General features: G+C 46.5%; 1 protein-coding gene across 14 annotated transcripts in view; it reads left to right on the top strand.

The window, feature by feature from the left end:
* The window catches only part of LOC119431122 (zinc finger protein 233), a 99,802-nt gene that overhangs the window by 12,778 nt on the left and 68,698 nt on the right, over window positions 1-18,326 (top strand). For 2 of the 14 annotated variants that reach the window (XM_049657405.1, XM_049657403.1), the window contains exon 4: window positions 11,676-12,052. The exons of 10 other annotated variants lie outside the window; for them this stretch is intronic. In XM_049657405.1, coding sequence (XP_049513362.1) covers window positions 11,676-12,052 — 377 coding nt within the window. Of the gene's footprint in view, window positions 1-11,675; window positions 18,321-18,326 lie in introns of those variants that run through there. 2 more of the 14 variants (XM_049657404.1, XM_037698595.2) reach the window with 2 other exon arrangements.

Genomic DNA, 18,326 nt, shown 5'->3' with positions numbered 1-18,326 from the left:
GGGGTGACGTATATTAGCAAGTGCGCCTCCGTACATGTATATGTCGTGATGTCGCTCATAATGACACGTGACACTTCGAGAATTATTCAAGGCAACATCTGTTATTTGTGTAATCTGTTGCTTCAGTAGTCAAATTAAGGTTTAGAGAAATAATAAAACACACAAACCGAATGCCTGCTTATTTTTGTTTTAATGCAGACTGCTGCAAGAGAGATGTACTTCTGTTTCATCTGCTTGTTCCCACGTCGTACTGTCACGCGCGCTTACAACGAAACTATGTTATTTTCTGCCGTGTTCCAGCGCGCGATCATGCTCTGTTTTCTACTTGTGACTGCCTCAGTGTTCGTGCAGCACTGACTTATACCGCTAGTCGGGTGTTCTCATGCGCAGTGCACAAAATAGTGCGCTGCGCGAACCAAGATAAACAGAACAGCTCGCACTCGAGGCTGTCACCGAAAGTGCGCCGCGAAGCAAGAAAGCGAGAAAGAAAAAAAACAAAAAGCAGGCCCATGACGTATGCATCACGCGATTCTCTGGCTCCAGCATGGGAGAACGCAGGGCAGGATTTACGCTTGCGGAGGCTAGGCGCGGCAAGTGGAGAGAGTGCCTATGTTGGCAGTGAAGCTCACCTCCTGAAGTCATAGGTCCGTGCCACTGAAATATTTCTGTTGGCTAATAATGCACCAATTTGAAAAGGTATTGAGGTAGAACGCTCCCTAGTGGGCACATAACTTCCAGCGTATAACCAAAATTTGCCATGTGGCCTGGTGAGGGGCCCTTTAAGCTCGTACATTTAAACCTCGATATAACGAACTATAACGAATATTAAGAGACAGGAAGAGAGCGGTGTGGATGAGAGAGCAAATGGGGATAGCCAATATTTTTATTGACATTAAGAGAAAGAAATGGAGCTGGGCAGGCCATGTAATGCGTAGGACGGTTAACCGGTGGAGTTACAGAATGGATACCAAGAGAAGGAAAGCGTAGTCGAGGATAGCAGAAAACTGGGTGAGGTGATGAAGTTAGAAAATTTGCAGGTGCAAGTTGGAATCAACTAGCGCAAGACAGGGGTAATGCAGACTCTTCAGCTGTTGTTGCTTATCCTTTGTCACCTACTCTTTGGGAGCCACTTTTTCCGCCTTTTCCTGAACCCCCACGCATGCCTATTTTCTTTCTGCTTCCTTCTCTCTCCTACTCTGGCACATTTCTTATGCAGCTTGGAAGCTCTCTGCCTGAACTCTGGCTTCATCTTTTTCTTTGGCGCACACATCTCATGCACGCGCGTTTTCTTACGCTGCTTTCCTCTCCATCTCCTTTGAATCTTCTTCCTGCCCTTATGCGTTCTGTGCAAGTTCTTCCTACATTTAAAGGCTGCTTTACGTCTGGGGAGATTCGGGTATCTGCCGACTTTCTCCTTGCTCTTGGAGTCTAAATGCCTCATCATATCTGGTGCCTGGTGACCCTTGAATCATTTTCCATTACCAACCCCACATCATTCCGAGGTGAAGCTACTTCCTCCTCTACTCTCTTCTGCTCCTTCATTATACAAGCCTCAATCGGGATGTCGGCCATCCATCCTGGTCACTCTGAACCAAGGGTTCCTCAGTGGTGTGCTTCTCCACTACGACGTCACGGGCGCAATCTAATCTGCCTGTGTCTTCTGACATCCCTCCGCTGTCAGGCTGCTCTACTTCGCTAACGTGCCTGCTTTCCATCTTTTTCTCTGCGTCATCCTCTTTCATTTTTGATGTCTGTGCTCTCTCTTGTAGCATCCTGATTTCTCTCTCTAGGAACTGTTTCCTTTCTTCGTATGCTTTCTTAGCTGCAGTGAGTTCTGCTAATCGAGCTGCCTCACTTACTTGACACAGGCTTAAGGCGATAGCCCACTCGTTCCTTGCCCAGCCTTGCCCGACCGCTTTTCTCTCAACGCGATGCAAACATATACTCTCATCAGACGGAGCCATCGATTTCCTGGGGAAAATCTGTTTTGGCCTGGGCGAAGTAGAGTCGGATGACGCCGACCTGGGGGAAATCAACCCCTCGCGAGACCTGGTGTTCATCTCCGCTAGTCTAGTCTTTAGCTCTAAAATTTCTTTCTCACTTTTGGGCTGTTCGCGCACTTGTTCATGTTCTTTTTCTTGTTGCGTATATTCAAAAAATGCCATCGTCTCATCCTTCGACATATATAAATCCTTCGCTACCGCCGCCAAGCGTTCCCACTCCATCTTTGCAACTCCCGAGTATCGGTGACTGGGCTGTATCCTGGCAGGCTTGCCAATATTTTGTCACCTACTCTTTGGGAGCCGGAGGGTTGCACACAGGCGTTACCCTTGATGGAGGAGAGATACGACTGGCAGCACAGCAAACAAGGGTTTAATATGTACAAGGACGGTAAAAGCACAAGGGACACAAAACTAGAACCATAATTCACCAAAAATGTTCACTCGAACTTAAACACCAAACTCAGATTAAATACGAACTACCAAAAAATAATCTATCTCGGTTTCGGAGCCTAGCTCCGCCTTAAAGTCTCTAGGTCAGTCCTAGCCCTGACTCTTCAAAGTCTGGCCACCCTGAATTCGGCCTAACTGCGTCGCAATAGAGAAGTGTGGGTTCTTATGGACCGCCGGTTTGCAGTTCTTGTTGAGTCCACGTCGGGCTCGTCCGAAGCGTTGTGAGTGCCGTAAGTGTCGACGACTCGCGGTTCCGTTGACCTGACCGAGTACATGGCTGGTGCCCCAGTAGCCACCGCTGATGTGTCACTTGCCGGGTTAGGCTTCGCGAAGCGTTCTTCATCTTACGTTGATTGGCATGGCGGCCCGGTGTCCCGGTGATTATCGGTTGATCGGGCTCGGCCGAGGAAGAGGGATTCTTGCGAAGAGGACCGGAACCACCATGAGCAGCAGCAGCCGGTCCCAGGAGCTTCGCCCGGACGTCTCCGGGGTCTACAGCCACGCCTGGGCCTTGCCACCGTCACGAGCTTCGTGGCCGGGTTCTCCGCACTCCCGTCGTCAGAGCATAGCTGACGAAGTGATCTTCCAGCCCAAGAGCCACGTCGATAATGCTGTTTCGCCTCACTTCTGCCTCGACCACACCTCGGTTTGTGTGCCTCGAGCGCTCGTGCCGTTCGGAACGCTCCGCGAACTTCTTCATTTTCTTTTCTCGCCACAGGCGGCCTCTTACATGTGACATCCTTGGTAGAATTGGAGCGGACAAATGCATTGCTGACAGCTGCAACTTTCTTAGTGTATGCAATCTTCATGCTCTTGTTCAGCTGTTTATATTCCTGGCTTAAATTCGTCACGATTACCTGCGCTTTTCCTCCATGTAACTGGACGATTCCCCTTGCAGCGCTAATTTCACAGCCGAGTAGCAGGTGTTGGGTCGTTCTTGACGATGACTTTCATGTCTTCAGCTGCTTTGCCCTGACAGAAATCATGATGCTGGAGCAAGGCGGAATGCTGATGTGGTCTTCAAGTACACTTAAGGCACGCTGACTGCAAATCCTCTTCGGCCGTGTCGCTTGGTCTGTGGACATCGTTATCGACTTCAACTTTAGGTCAATGACTGCACCGTGTTGATTCAGAAAGTCCATACCAACAATTACATCGCGTGAGCACTCTTGCAGGATAACGAAGCTCGCAGTGTAAGTCCGGTCATGTACTGTAACTCTTGCCGTGCAGATTCCAATTGGCATTGTCCTCCAGCTGTCTGGATATGAGGGCCGTCCCATGTAGTCTTGACTTTTTTCAACTTGATGGTAAAGGATGCAGTGATGATGGAATAGTTGGCTCCTGTGTTTGCTAGAGTGGAGGTGACGGTTTGGCCGACGAGAAGCATGTCGAGGTTGGTGGTAATCGTCGTCAAAGTGGCTCTTTCAACGTCATCGTCGGTGGCGGAGGATGTTCGCCATTTCGACGAACAGCAACCGCACCTCCATCGGTTGCTGCTTTAAGTTTTCTGGATGAGGGCTGACCAACCGGCCCTGGGTTGGGCCATTGTACAGGCGGCGCTGCGGTGAGGTGTAGCAACCTGGTGACAGTGAGAGGGAAAATCGTCGGGTTGTCCACTGTGTTGTGGAGAGGCAGTCGGCGATGCCACGAGGTGGTTCGTCAAGCTGTGGTAGTGATGCATTAACGACGAACCCTCGTAGTGCCATTTTGTGGTATGGACACCGGTGGTAGACGTGGCCCGCTTCTCCACAGTGGTAGCAGAGCGGGCAGTGGTCGGAAGCGTGCCAGACGTCTATCTTCCTGGGTAGTTGCGCTGGGCAACGGTTGGGCGAGCTGGCGGTGGCAGTGGCGGACGATGAAACTGCGGGTTCATAGGGCTTTGACACGGGCGTTGATGAGGAACATGACAGCGAGCGGCAGCGGAATAGTTCATCACTTCCGGCTGAGGCTGTGTTGATTCAGTAACTCCTATTGACTGCTGAATTTCTTTGCGGAAAATGTCAGCAATTGGTGCCACTTCAGGTTGCAACGATGGGAACGTCTTCCGTAGTTCTTTGCGCACGATGGACCTGATGGTTTCTCGCAAATCGTTGGGTCAGAGTGTGTGGGTTTCTGCACAATCTGTCATCAAGCACCGGTTGAATTGTCTGGTGCGCATTTCCAGTGTCTTCTCAATCGACGACACCTCTGCTAGAAATTCGGTTATGGTCATCGGCAGGTTGCGCATCAGTTTGGCGAAGAGCTCTTGCTTAACGCCGCATATAAGAAAATGAACCTTCTTTGGACATGTCAGGGTGGGCTTGGCGGAATAGCCATGTCATTTCCTCAGTAAAGATCGCGACATTCTCATTTGGTAGCTGCATCTGGGCTTCCAGCAGAGCTTGAGCTCACTCTTTATTCATGATGCCTGTGAAAGTCTGTAGGAAGCCTCTGCGAAACTGGTCTCAAGCTGTTAGGGTAGATTCTCGGTCCATCTACTTAATTGTTTGTTTTTTGCAATGTGCGTCGATAATTGTATGTGCTATGTGTATCATAAAATATATTAATATGTATGAGACGCTTTGTATGGCATATTTTGCCATCTGCTTCGGAAACACCAATGGATGCTCCAAACTAGCATTTTATCTGCTCCAAAGAAAGTAAAATGTCCCTTCCTTCACTGCAGATGTCATGTTGTAGTGATGGTCAAGAACACAGTAGAAAAACTGTGAATGATGAAACTAACTTTTTATTGGGCGAACCTGTGCCCACAAAAGCAAGTGAAGCACAATGGTTGGGCCGAACACAGTCGGCGATTGTCGAAATCTGATATGTGGGTCAAACGTATCGTCTTTCATGTATGACTCGTCGAAGGTTCCAGCGTAATCGCTGGTGCCCGCGTGCCTTTCAGAAAATACTACACAATTCGCGTCGCGCATAAAATTGGAATACATAAGGTTCCGTGACAACAGACTCAGCAGAAGCAATGATAACCTTCGGGTAAGTTCGCAATCATGCAGGCACGTTTTGCACTGAGCGATAACCTTAAGTTGTTAGTGAGAAAAGAATAAATAAGTACATGTGTCAATATCTTTTGTTCACCACTGTAGCTTTAATGTTCGGATATGCTAAACCAAAAGAAAAAAAAATTGTGATCAAATATCTTTGATAATTATTTTGATATTTGAAGTTGTTTTGTATTCCATTATTTTGACATTTGAAACCCTCTACTGGGATGTAACGACAAGTAGTATCCAAATACTATGGAAACATTGATGAGTTCATAAACCATATTCAACTGAATTCACAGTGCAGGATTGAGCAAGGCCATCTACAGCATCTACAACAAAACTCACGGGACACGCGAAAAATTTCGTTGTGGCGGGACTTCGTTGACGCGAAATTAGTATTGTATACGTACGCCAAACTGCAAAGCCTAAACGAAACCGAAACCGTCGTCCAGGAAATCTTAGTGATGGCGTGGTGGCAAAGGTTGAGACGTATCAAAGGCGGTCGATAAAGTGTCAACTTCACGAGAGAATGCATTTCGCGCCGCTGTTACAGCATTTTTCGTACATTGCGGCCGACGCCTAACCCAACGCACGCGCCCGGCTGATCGCAAAACAATCATTTTGCTGCACATGCACCGCAGCAATGAAGTGGTTTGAATTATCACAATTTCATTGCATATTTATGACAAAGTCGGCAAGCTTGCGCTTACTGGAAGTTTTATTTCCAGAAGTCGGTCAGCCTGAATTTCTTACGCTTCACGACAAGCAAAGGCATTACGTGAGTCTCACGGTCCATTAAAGAGCCATCGCAATGTCATTGTCCTGGGCTCTGATAAATTTTCTGATGAGGTCAAATCGTTCCATTACTTTCAAAGCAGTTGCCGGAGTCAGTGTGTCTAGTGGATTGTAATTTTCTCTAGACGATGAGACGTTGGCATCACGTTGACAACAGCGGCTGCGGTGGGGCCGCTCGGCCGGCGTATCATGAAAGCGATCTGCGTCGCGCATGAAGTGCGCGCCCGCACCGACAGCGCGGGCCTCATCTTCAAAGCGATCTGCGATGTGGGCAAAATGTAACTAGTGTCGGTAGAGTCATGTGCGCTGTGCTTTCGACGTTTAGTTTGCGTTGAAGCGAGAGATGACACCGAGGTCAATTCGCTCACTGCTATTGCCGCGCCTTCTCACTCCACCGTGTTGACACCGAGTTTCCATAGTCATCGAGCGAGATGTGTTCATGTTTAGAGGTGCGCACGTGACATCGTGCTTGATAATTTAGTTAGTAAGCGAATGTTTACTAGTTTATACGGCCGATAAAACTACTATCCTTAGTTCGTATAGCCGTCTACTAATCTGCTATCGCAATTGATGCTTCGCGTTTCGGGCGAAACTGCGACATTTTTTTCCTTCCGCTTTCTGGCTCGGCGATCATATGTGCCGCCTCCTCGAGAGACAGAAATTAACGCTTCTTCGTTGGCCATTCCAACCAGACGGCACACCACAGAGAAAACGGCGGCGATTGTGGTTATCCTGTGCAGCACCCGCAGGCGCGTGATGAGCACCTGTGGCTATGGATTGCAGTGGCTCAAATTGGTACTTTGCATTTGATTTCGTTCGTGAAAACCTCGTTTAAGCGTACATACGATCATCAAAGCTTTGGAAGGGCCTTCTAATTTGACTACTCGGCAGTTACTATTTCAGCTCAGTCCCAGTTTCGTTCTCAAAAAGTTTGTTGAAGCGGAAATATGGAATGAAACGCCTTCGTTATGAAGGGACGTTTTTTGTATTACTTTCTATGGGCAGCTGACGGGTAATCGGAAAATCTTTGCTGTGGCGGAAATTTCGTTGTACTGGCGTTCGTTGTAGAAGGATTTGACTGTATTGGAGAAAGCTACTACAAGCTAGCTAGAAAGTTATTGGAGAAAGCCATAACGGTCCTTGAAGGGACATCTGCATTAAAATTTCAGACCACATAAGAAGCCTGCTTTAAGATAGCGCCTCGGTGCAAAATTTGACACTTGAAATACCAACAAAAGCATCACAAAACGCTCACAAAGCCATTTTTTTATACCGAAACTGGAAAAAAACATGTTGCCATTACCGCTTGCTGGAAGTGATGCATGACCTAGAACACAGAACTTCTCAGCTTGAGCTTCGAGATGAGGCGTCATTTGCTGCTGCCCATAGAATACTGTAGAACCTCGCATTAGGTGTGCTGGTATTTGGGCTGCGGAATCAGTGATGGAACCATCAATAATGGCCATAACAGAAAGATGCAGGAAAATGTTAGTATAAAATAGAGAGCAAATATAGGTAGCTGAATATTCGTGCGTACACTCAGAGGATCAAGCTCATGAGCAGGTCATGCAGAACAGATGACTGTTGATTGTTGGTCTGTTCAGTGACATAATGGGTGCCAAGGCAAGGAAAGTGAAAGTGGTAGTAGGGAATTTGCAGCCGTAGAATGCAGTTGGCTAATGCAGGTCTGGCTAACTATAATAGTGCTGGTGGTAGTAGTGCTGTGGAAGTACCATTTTAGATCATTTTGTTCACAAAGGTAACATCTCAAAAATGAAACTTTCATATTAAATTATGTGATGTTTTTCTTTACAAATGACAGTCATTAATTGCTGACAGGATTGGGATAGGAACAAGTTGTAACCAGGTTAGAGGGCTGAGCCAAGTGCTCTGTGTGCATGAAAAGAACAGTCAGCAGCTGCTTCGATTTCATCTCTGCCCCTACAAAGCGCCTAAGCTTCACAAATTAAGATCGCACGTGGTATCGCTCAGCATAAAGAAATCCTTCAAGTGCAAAGTCTGCTCAGCGGCATGGACTCCTGTAAAGCCCACATGTGCAACCATACAGGGGAAAAGCTCTACCAGTGCCATCTTTGCCCATATACGACTGTTTACAAGAAGTGCCTGTTGGAGCATAGAAGAACTCACTCAAATTCCAAGCCTTTTGCTTGCACTGTGTGCTCATGTAGAGCACTAACCTGTGTAAGCACGAGCGCATCCACAAGAGGCTATAAACCTTCCAAGCGCAAGGTCTATTCCGCAAAAGCATCACTTCAGTATCCTTATGCAGCAGCACTTAGAGTCATAGCTGTACTAAAGATTGTGGGCATCCATGCCTGCAAGAATGTCCATATACGATCGATTTTCCGCACGGCCAATTTTTCGGACGCCTTCGCAGGACCACCACGTACCCCATAGAGTCCATGTATAAAAACGTTTGAAATCTCTTGACGCTAAATCCCTTCGCCGTCCGATTTCCCCGACTTTCCGTCATGACCGAAGGTCCAAAACGGCATTAATCGAAGCCACCACCGCTGCCATTTGGATTATCTCGCTTCCTCGAACCGGCACTCTCGCACGCAGATCCGCTGGCACCACCACGGCAACACTAGGCTTAGCTACTTCGACATTCGCTACCCAGCTGCCTTCTGTTTGGTGCCGTGTCTTTCATTGCAACAATTCGCTGCTGTTAGCAATGGCGCTGACTCCACCTTTGCAATCTTCCCTAATGTCTGAGAAACTCTGAAAGCACGGCGCGTTGCATAATGCTGGTTCCCAAAAGTCATCTTCGCCTCAATACAGCAGTTTTACGTAGTGAAGCAAACGTGAAGTATTGCGGTGAAGCATACCAAGAGTGGGAAGGGGCAATTGTCACGGGGCATGGTATATATTTCATAATTATAGGCGTGTGCACCCGCCGCCTCCTAGCATAGTACGATCTACGATACGACCAATAAGTGTACTGGCAGGCCTCATAGCTACTTCGGACATGCCTGTCGCAGTTTGAGCCCTTGGGGGAAGTTAAAGGCATGCATTCGTTTTTTCGGAATGCCCGATTTTTCAGACGTTGACTGTATGTGTATATGTATACAGTGTAGACCGCTTATAACGTAAGTCGCCGGAGTCATGAATATCTGCACTATAAACGATACTGCACTATAACCAAAACAACGATTTTCAAGCCCTGCACGTATGCAAAACATGTAGACCAAGCAGCCGCGCGTACCCGCGAATCGGAAGCGTGCGACTGGGAGTCTTGCATCCGTTTAAATTTACGAACGTTGAAAGGGTTAATGACCAAGTACCCACGATCTTTGCATGAAGCAGACAAAGTAATAATTATAAAACATTGTCTCAGTTTCGCCTGAAAGGCGAAGCATCAATTGCGATAGCAAATTAGTAGAGTGCTATAAGGAGTAGGGATAGTAGTTTTATCGGCTGCATAATCTTGACACATTCGCTTACTAACTGAATTAACAAGCGTGGTGTCAACGCGCACAAGCAAACATGAATACACTCGATGACCACTGTCAAAAGGCGGGCGTCGGGAAACGCGGCCGCCACAGCGAGCAAAGGTTCGTGCGGTCTATCGCTTCAACGAAAACTGAGCGGCGTAAGCACAGCGCATACAAAGGTCAGAGCCGCGTGGAGATCGCTTTCAAGATACGGTGCGCGCGACAACACCGACAGCCGGCACAGGCGCGAACGCATTTGTTGGCAGAGTAAGAGCCCCCCCCCCCCCCCCCTCCCTCCCTCGTGCGCTGCCTTCCCGCTTTGCTCCTTTCGCGTGGGAGATAGCGTCGCCAGTTTCCCTTGCGCCCGGTTGCAAGATACGCATTCGGTGCCACAGCACAGCATCGCCCACTCTCCCTCCCATACCACCACGGCCTTTCGGGCGATGGAAGTCGCGTTTTCTCTCTGCTGTGCGTTCGCTCTCCGTGAAGGCGCGCGTCCTCCGTGCGCTTTCACTCGCACATACGGCACGTGGCGATGATTTTATCGCCCTTGGACTCATGCTCCACGTCTCATGCTCCTCCTCCGCATCGCCCTCGTTGATCTCTCCCATCGGTGGGTGCACCTCGTTGAGAAGCGTGCTCGTTACCGCCCTTGTCGGGGAGATTTTCCCGTGGAAGCCGCATTATAACCGGTATTTCTTCTCACGCTGCTGCACTGTAAGCGGTATACGTATACATGGAGTGCTATGGGAAAATTAACGGGAGTCTGAAAAACCCGTACTATATCCGGTCCTGCACTATAAGCGGTTACGTTATAAGTGGTCTATACTATATATATATATACACACACACACACACAGTTAGACCCCGGTAAGCACTGAAGTTCCCTAAGAATGCTAATCGCATTAAATGAGTGCCCCCCGCTACAAGGACTTGAACACATGTCCTCGTGTTCATGAGCTAAAATTTAAACCACTGCACCACAGCAGCTCCTTGAATTCACCCTATATTTGAAGCAAGTTACACAGCTCAATGAAGGTGTGGGCTTTTCATGTGCGATTAGGGGAGATCTAACATTGCGTGTACGTGGAATTGTACTACAGCAGTGCAAAAATGCCGATGTCATATTACTCGTAGGATTAATAAATCTGAGACATGTTCGGAGATATCCTTTTCGTCCTGGCCAGATTTAGCCTTGGAGCAGATCCTTGTTTTCTTTTTTTATACCTATGTTTACTGCTCTTTTGCTTTGTCCCCAGATAAGTGTACCCAACTGGACAGTTATTGTGGTTAGCTTCTCTGCTTTTCATCTCCTATATTATTTCTCACTCGGGATTTGATTGGCTTCGGTACACTGCAATCAAAGTTTGTGTATAGTTGTTTGTTGCTTTCTGAGACAGCAGCTGCCATCCAGCCCAAAGGCATAGCCCAAAGGCAAAGGCAGCCCCAAGGCTATGCCCAAAGGCATAGAAAGTGCACACTTTGACTTCATGAATTCCCATTTCAGTGCAGTGATCTTATAGTAATTGTAAGGTTGCTGCATGGAATCTGGAATTCTCAGAGTTGAAATCTGGGAAGCGGTGTCCACTGTTCCTGAACGTCACCTTGCCGTCAATCGGAAACTTTCCGTAAGGATGTACTCTGATTTTTGCTACACTCAAGTTTGTATGTGCTATGTCGTGAGACAAATCAGTAATGGCCTGGCTCCATGTCGAATTTCTTGATACAACACAAGATGATGTTGGTATTTTTTAGCAACACTGTTGTCATGAAAAATAAATATTGCCTGAACATCTAGTTTGTTAGCTTGCAACACATACTTTGCGAGAGGCCATGGTTGCTCAGCCATTAGCATATAAATAGGTTTTATTATAATCGGGAGGGTGGTTGTAATACAACTAGGGAAGCACCACTATTGATAATTTTTAAGAATGAAATTTTTGTATTAAATTGTGTGTGATGTTTTCCTTTGGAAATTTCAGTTCCATCAGCGACAACTGCTGGCAACACTGACAGGCGAACTGTCTATGGCACAGGCAAGGCACAGGAAAGTGCGCAGCTGTTCCGGTGTCATCTCTGCCAATATACAACACCTAGGCTTTACAAGTTAAAATCGCACGTGGTATCGCACGGCACGGAGAAACCCTTCAAGTGCGAGGTTTGCCCAGCGGCGTATAAGACCTTGGAAAGCTATAAAGCCCACATCTGCAAACATACAGGAGAAAAGCTGTATCAGTGCCACCTTTGCCCGTATTGGACGGCTTACTGGAATCGCCTGTTGAACCACAGAATAAGTCACTCAAATGCCAAGCCTTTTGCCTGCACCAAGTGTCCATATAAATCTAAAAGCAAGACGAACCTGAGTAAACACAAGCGCATGCACACAGATGATCTTCCTTTCAAGTGCAAGGTCTGCTCGCTTGGTTTTCGCCGAAAGCATAACCTAAAGAACCACATGAAGCAGCACATGGAGTCATAGCTTTACTTAAAATTGTGGGTGGTCATCTAAGCGGCGTCCACCACACGTGTCCTGCAAGATACGTACTGCGCACGGATATGGTTTGAACAGGAACCGTAAACATAGTGCCCTGTATTTTCACTCCTGTGCGTGTTGTACACTGCTTTTGCATCGGATCATGCATCAGCACCGAGGTCAACTTTCCATAGTGAAGGACCTTGGCTATAATAGAGAGTCCACATCGTGATGGTGTGAATGGTCCTGTGCTATCCTGGAGTTTTGCAGTTGCACTCTGCTGCAGTTTTCAGCCACGTCTGATTAGTGCTACCTGCAACGTGAACCTCTTCATCCACTGTGTGCCTTCACCACGTCGCAGCATTTCGACTTTGTGATTTCTACACGAAACTGTCTTATGCCGAGATCCACCATCAAGTTCCTGTAACGGATGTGAAGTCGACGCGAACGCTTGAAATATGCTCTTTCTTGATAGGGATGGTGCCGCCATCTAGAAGCAGTGAAGTACTGCATCATGACATTAATGGGTGCCGAAAGTGAGCGCTTCGGTAGTTTCAGCACAGCGGTGGCTCCAACGCAGTGTAGCCTGGTGTAGGCCTTATGCTGAGGTGACGACGCAGTTTCCATGCAGGGTTTGTCTTTCGCATCTTATTTGCCTGTGACGCCTCATCACCTATGGAGTGCATCTTCAATGTGCATCAGCGGTGCTTATTCACCATCTACTGCTTCGCTTGCGATGGCACCAACTAAGAAAACTGATGCGCTAAGCGACGAAGAAAGGCAACGACGTCGACAGGCGAATCTCGCTTTGGTTCGGCAAGAGGCACGCCATTGTGAAGCAGAACGCCTTCGCGGCGCACGCTGCAAACTCTGCCACTCGCATTCCTGAAGCTGAGAGCGTCGCAACTCAACTGGCTACCCAAGACACTACGGAGCCACACCAAAATGCTCGTACCTTCGCCAAAGTGACTCGGCAGCAGGACACGAGCCAAGCAAACCTGCAACAAGGTTACCGACCCATAAATCGTGCGCCTTTCGCTGCAGCGGACTGTCAGTTGATGAAGCAAACATGCAACGGCTTCTGTGAAGACACGTTTCACTTTCGTGTTCTACTAATTCCTATGAAAGAGGGATCAACCACGTGTTTTCTGTGGCAGTTACAACCGCAGCATTGAGTGTATCATATCAGTGCCAGTGCGTGCTTGTTATCAGCTGCTCATGTGCAACGTGCTATATTTCCTAACAGCGCTCATATTTGTTCACTGTGTTATGTCCTTGTATCCAAGTGCACTGTCATATTACGTCATGATTAACCAACTAGCCCACCAGTATATACTGTCTTAAGTATATTTCCTTCCTTCTTGTTAAAACTATCCTTGTTGCCCCGTGGCCCTATATATGTACCGACTGCAATAAACCAGTATTCTTTGTGCCGATTGTTGTTCCGATCAACAAACGATACATGGTGTCAGAAGTGGGATAGCTACCCTCGTCCGAGAGCAGCAGGGGCGGTCGCCAATTTCTGACTGTCGTTAACTTCTGACTGTGTGTGTTTTCACTCTTGTGCATCATGTACGCTGCTTTTGCATCTGATCTAAAGATGGTCTTTCATACTTCTTGAAGTCTTTCCTTACCGGGCCAAATATATCAATCAATTTGATAGAGAATTTTTAGACACGGCTCATAAACACTGCCGTTAAAATTCTCTCACGAGCAACGCCAGGCATGGTATGAAGTGTCGACTGTACACTATGTACGTTCTGTACAGCTACTGTACAAAGCACGTGAATGCTCCAGGGCCAGTTCATGGCTAAATCAGCATGCTTGCATTGAAAAACTGCTCGAACTCAGTAGTAAAGTACGAGGAGGCTTTATTGTGGATGCTCCTCAACCTGACAATTGCGTCGAGAGCCTTAAAGAATGCAGTAAAAAGCAACCAGATGCTTGCTGTAATAAGTCGCAGCAAGCTTCCTGCACAAATGCTCCCTGCACAATAGGCACATATTTGTTATCACATTTGCGAAGCCATGGTTTTCCCGTATTAAATCACTAGGGTAATATTCACGCCACCAAATCTACGTAATGTTTTTTTCGCGTGGCTAAAAAAAATTTTATTATTGGGTTTTACGTGCCAGAACCGCGACCTGATTGAGACATGCCACAGTGGGGGACTCTGGAATAATTTGGACCACCTGGGGTTCTTAAACATGCATCTAAATCCAAGTACATGAGTGTTTTTGCATTTCGTCCCCATCGACATGTGGCCACCGTGGCCAGGATTGGATCCTGCGACCTCGTGCTTACCGGCACAACACTACAGCCACTAAGCAAGCATGGCGTATTTTTTGTTTTTTTCCCTTGATCTAAATTATAGATGTTGACAGCTTGGAGGAAGGCGCATATTTTGGATATTTCAGGTTTTTGAACCCTCAGTACCCAGTCTAAAAATGGCAAGTAATTATTTTGTAGTTTCTTTGAAGTTTCACATAATTCTCAAGAACTCTCCGAGCAATAATTTAGGTATTACATGCATTCAAAACACCAACGATTAGAATGCAGTTTTATGTGCAGCGGTCTATGTTGCGACTAATACATCTTAAAATAAGCTGTTATAACAGAAGCACCGAAAATGAGAACATTCCGAGCGGCAAGAAATCTTGAGTTAAAGGATAATCAATGTCTGAGGGAAGTCTCACTTTAAACATTATTTGAATGTAAACTTCTTGAAAAACTTTTGTAGTTGTGCTGACACCATGTTATTAGACAATGAAGAACTTCTTGAAGTCCGTACCAGTAATCACAATTTATATCAGTTTTCACGACAATGATTAATATTGTATAGTAAACAAAAGGCACGCGCATAAAAAAAGTCCCTCTGCAAGGACTCGAACTCGGGTCCTTGCGTTCACTTTTGTAACTTTTTAACCACTATAACATGGAAGTTCCATTGAATTCACCCCATATTTGGAGCATGTTATGCAGCTGAACGCAGGTTCAGCACACACTATGCAGGGAGAGTTTATTGTATGTAAAGTGGAACCTCGTTGATACGATGTTCGCGGGAACCAGAAAATAAAACGTATCATCCAAAAATCGTATCATCCAAAGCAAGCCCCAAAACATAAGAAAACTGGCTTACTTGGTGACAAACTTGACGGCAAAGTTTCCTGTGGCGTCGAGTGATACTGCTCCGAATACCACGCGTGTTATGCAAAGCAGCATCACGACACTGCACGAACCGCAGCCAACACACTTTTATTCAGCAACTTTAAAATAGCTAGACAGTTTTTGCTGAACTTCCTTTTTTTCGAAGTCTGTTTTTTTAGAAAGATAAAAAAAGAGCCGCCGTTTCTTCACTCAACTGCGCATTTGCGATGAAGCCGCGATGAGCATCTCTGCGAGTGGGTCGCCAGCAGTTGAGCACCGGCTGCCGCAGCTGTCACCACCTCCTTCGGTGCCGTTATCTTCGCCATCATCACAGCCGCCTTCCGTGCTTCTTTATATTTTTTTTACGGTAAACTAACAAGCGCGAGCGAAAGGTGACGCGAGCCGATGATACTTCGAGCGCGACACGGCCGGTCTGGAGGCGCGCACTCCTTTCCATCTTTTAAGAGCGAGCGCGTGCCTCCAAACTGGCCATGCCCACACGTACATCACTGAACGCAGCTCTCATTGGTTGGCTTCGCTCGTGGCTCATTTACCGCCAGGGCGCGCGGCAATATAAATCAGTCCAGGACGGATCCCTCCCACAGCACGAAAAACCTGCTTCGTGGCAGCTTTTGCGGCGTGCAGTGCACGTTTTTTCGCTAGTGTCGCTGGCCCTTAACACATCGTTCGTGGGTCATTGTGTTAATATAGTACACTTGAATATAAAGCTACAAGTTTCAGAAATAACAGTTTACAGTTGTATCATTCAATTTCAGGTGGAAACTGCATTGTATCAACCTCATGAAAATACATTGCTCCTATTTAGCCAGGAAACGAGAAAGAAACATATCATCCCGTAAAACGTATTACGCAGTCCTATCAACGAGGTTCCACTGTATTTAGAGTCAATGTGGCTGCAAAATGCCGATGGCATATTACTCGCAGGGTAATTAAATCAGGGTAGCTTATTCAGGGAGAAATCCGTTTCGTTTCTATCAGATTTGTCCTCAAGGCAGATCGTTCGTTGTTTTTGCTTTTTTCTTTTCTGCTCTTTTGTCTTCTCCCTGAAATGGTGTAATCGACACAACCGTTATTATGTTTAACTTATCTGCCTTTTGTCTTCTAGAATATATCCTTTCTCACTCGACATTAAATGGCTTTGGTACACTGTAATCGCAGTCTTTGTATAGTTTGTTGCTTTGCGAGACCTAAGATGCCGTTTAGCAGTGTAGAAATGTCTAGAAAATATACACTCGTTATAGAATCACTTCACTGAAACTGGAATTCATGGAGTCAAAATGTTTTCGCAGCTGTCTCCAGCATTCGTGAGCGTTACCTTGCTGTAAATCGGAAACTTTTCTTAAAGGGCCCCTTATCAGGTCTGCCCATTTTGAGCTGATAAGCGCAGTGCATACAATGCATGCTAACGATCGTGTCTGCTAAATATTACTTCACTACACGCCGTGGAAAGAGCTGAAATTTCAAACCAAATGAAGTTTTTCCTTCTCATTGTGGCCGCCACGCTCCCAACTGGAGAGTGACGTACATGTCATAAGTGTGCTACGTACATCGCCGTGCTGTGACATCACTCTCAGTGACCCGTGACTTCGAGAATTATTTAAGGCAGCATCGGTTATTTTTTTGATCTCTTGCTTCTAAAGACGAATTAAAGTTTAGAGAAAATAAAACATACAGACCGGATGTGTGCGCGTTTTCATTTTTATTTCGTACTGTAGGTTTTTACTTCATACTGTAGCAAGAGAGATGTATTTCTGTTTCGTCTGCTTGTTCCCACGTCGTGCAGTCACACGCGCTTACAACGAAACTATGTTATTTTCTACCGTGTTCCAGTGCACTATCATGCTCTCTGTTCTGCTTGTGTCTGCCTCAGTGTTCGTGTAGCACTGACTGATACCGCTAGTCGGGTGTTCTAGTGCACAGTGCGCAAAATCGTGCAATGTGCAAAACGAGACAAACGCAACAGCTCGCGCGCGACACCGTCAGCGAAGTGCGTCGCGCAGCAAGAAAGCGAGGGTAAAAGAAAAAAGAAGGCGGGGCCCGTGACGTATGCGTCATGCGGTCCTTGAGCTCCATTATGGGAGAAAGCAGAGAAGGAATTTCGCTTGCGGAGGCTAGACAGGGCTAGTGGAGAGAATGCCTATGTTGCTGGTGAAGCTCGCCTCCTGAAATCATGCGTTTGTGGCACTGAAATATTTATATCTCGGCTATTAATGAACCATTTTGAAAAATCCATGTGGTAGAACGCTCTGTAGAGGGCGCGTAACAACTTCAAACGTATAACCGAAACTTTCTATGTGGCCTGGTGAGGGGCCCTTTAAGGATGCCCCCCAATTTTTGCTATACTCAAGCTTGCGTGTACTAAGTCATGACAGATGTCATCAGTAACGGCGTAGCGCCGTGATTACTGTTGATGCAATGCAAGCTGAGATGTCGGCATTCTAGTGTTGTAATTTCTGAGCAACACTACATTACTAAAAAATAAAAAATTCCTGGATGTCTCCTTTCTTATAGCGCAACACTTAATTGGCAACAGGTTTTTTGGCCCAGCAGTGGACATAAAAAAAATTTTAAATTAAATTATGGGGTTTTACATGCCAAAACCACGATCTGATTATGAGGCATGCTGTAGTGGGGGACTACGGATATTTGGACCACCTGGGGTTCTTTAATGTGCACCTAAATCTAAGTACATAAAGGAGGAGGAGAGGAAAGAATGGGACAAGGCAGGGATGTTAGACGGAAAAGCATCTTGTTGGCTACCCTGCTCTGGGGGATGGGAAGAGGGTAATTGAAAGATGACAGAGAGAGAGCGGAAGGAAAGACGCAGTGAATCCACGCAGGCTATTTACAATCATGATGGTGGTGTTAATATCACTACGGAAGTTCCTCTGTAGATCGTTTTGTTTCTAAAGACGAAATTGCTTTAAAAAAAATGAAAATTTCATAGTAAATTGAGAGTGTGCTATTTTTAATTTTTTTTTACAAACTGCAG

Source organism: Dermacentor silvarum, chromosome 10 (genome assembly GCF_013339745.2).
Source record: "Dermacentor silvarum isolate Dsil-2018 chromosome 10, BIME_Dsil_1.4, whole genome shotgun sequence".
In the NCBI taxonomy this organism is placed as follows: domain Eukaryota; kingdom Metazoa; phylum Arthropoda; class Arachnida; order Ixodida; family Ixodidae; genus Dermacentor; species Dermacentor silvarum.
This window is presented reverse-complemented; position numbering and strand designations above follow the sequence as displayed.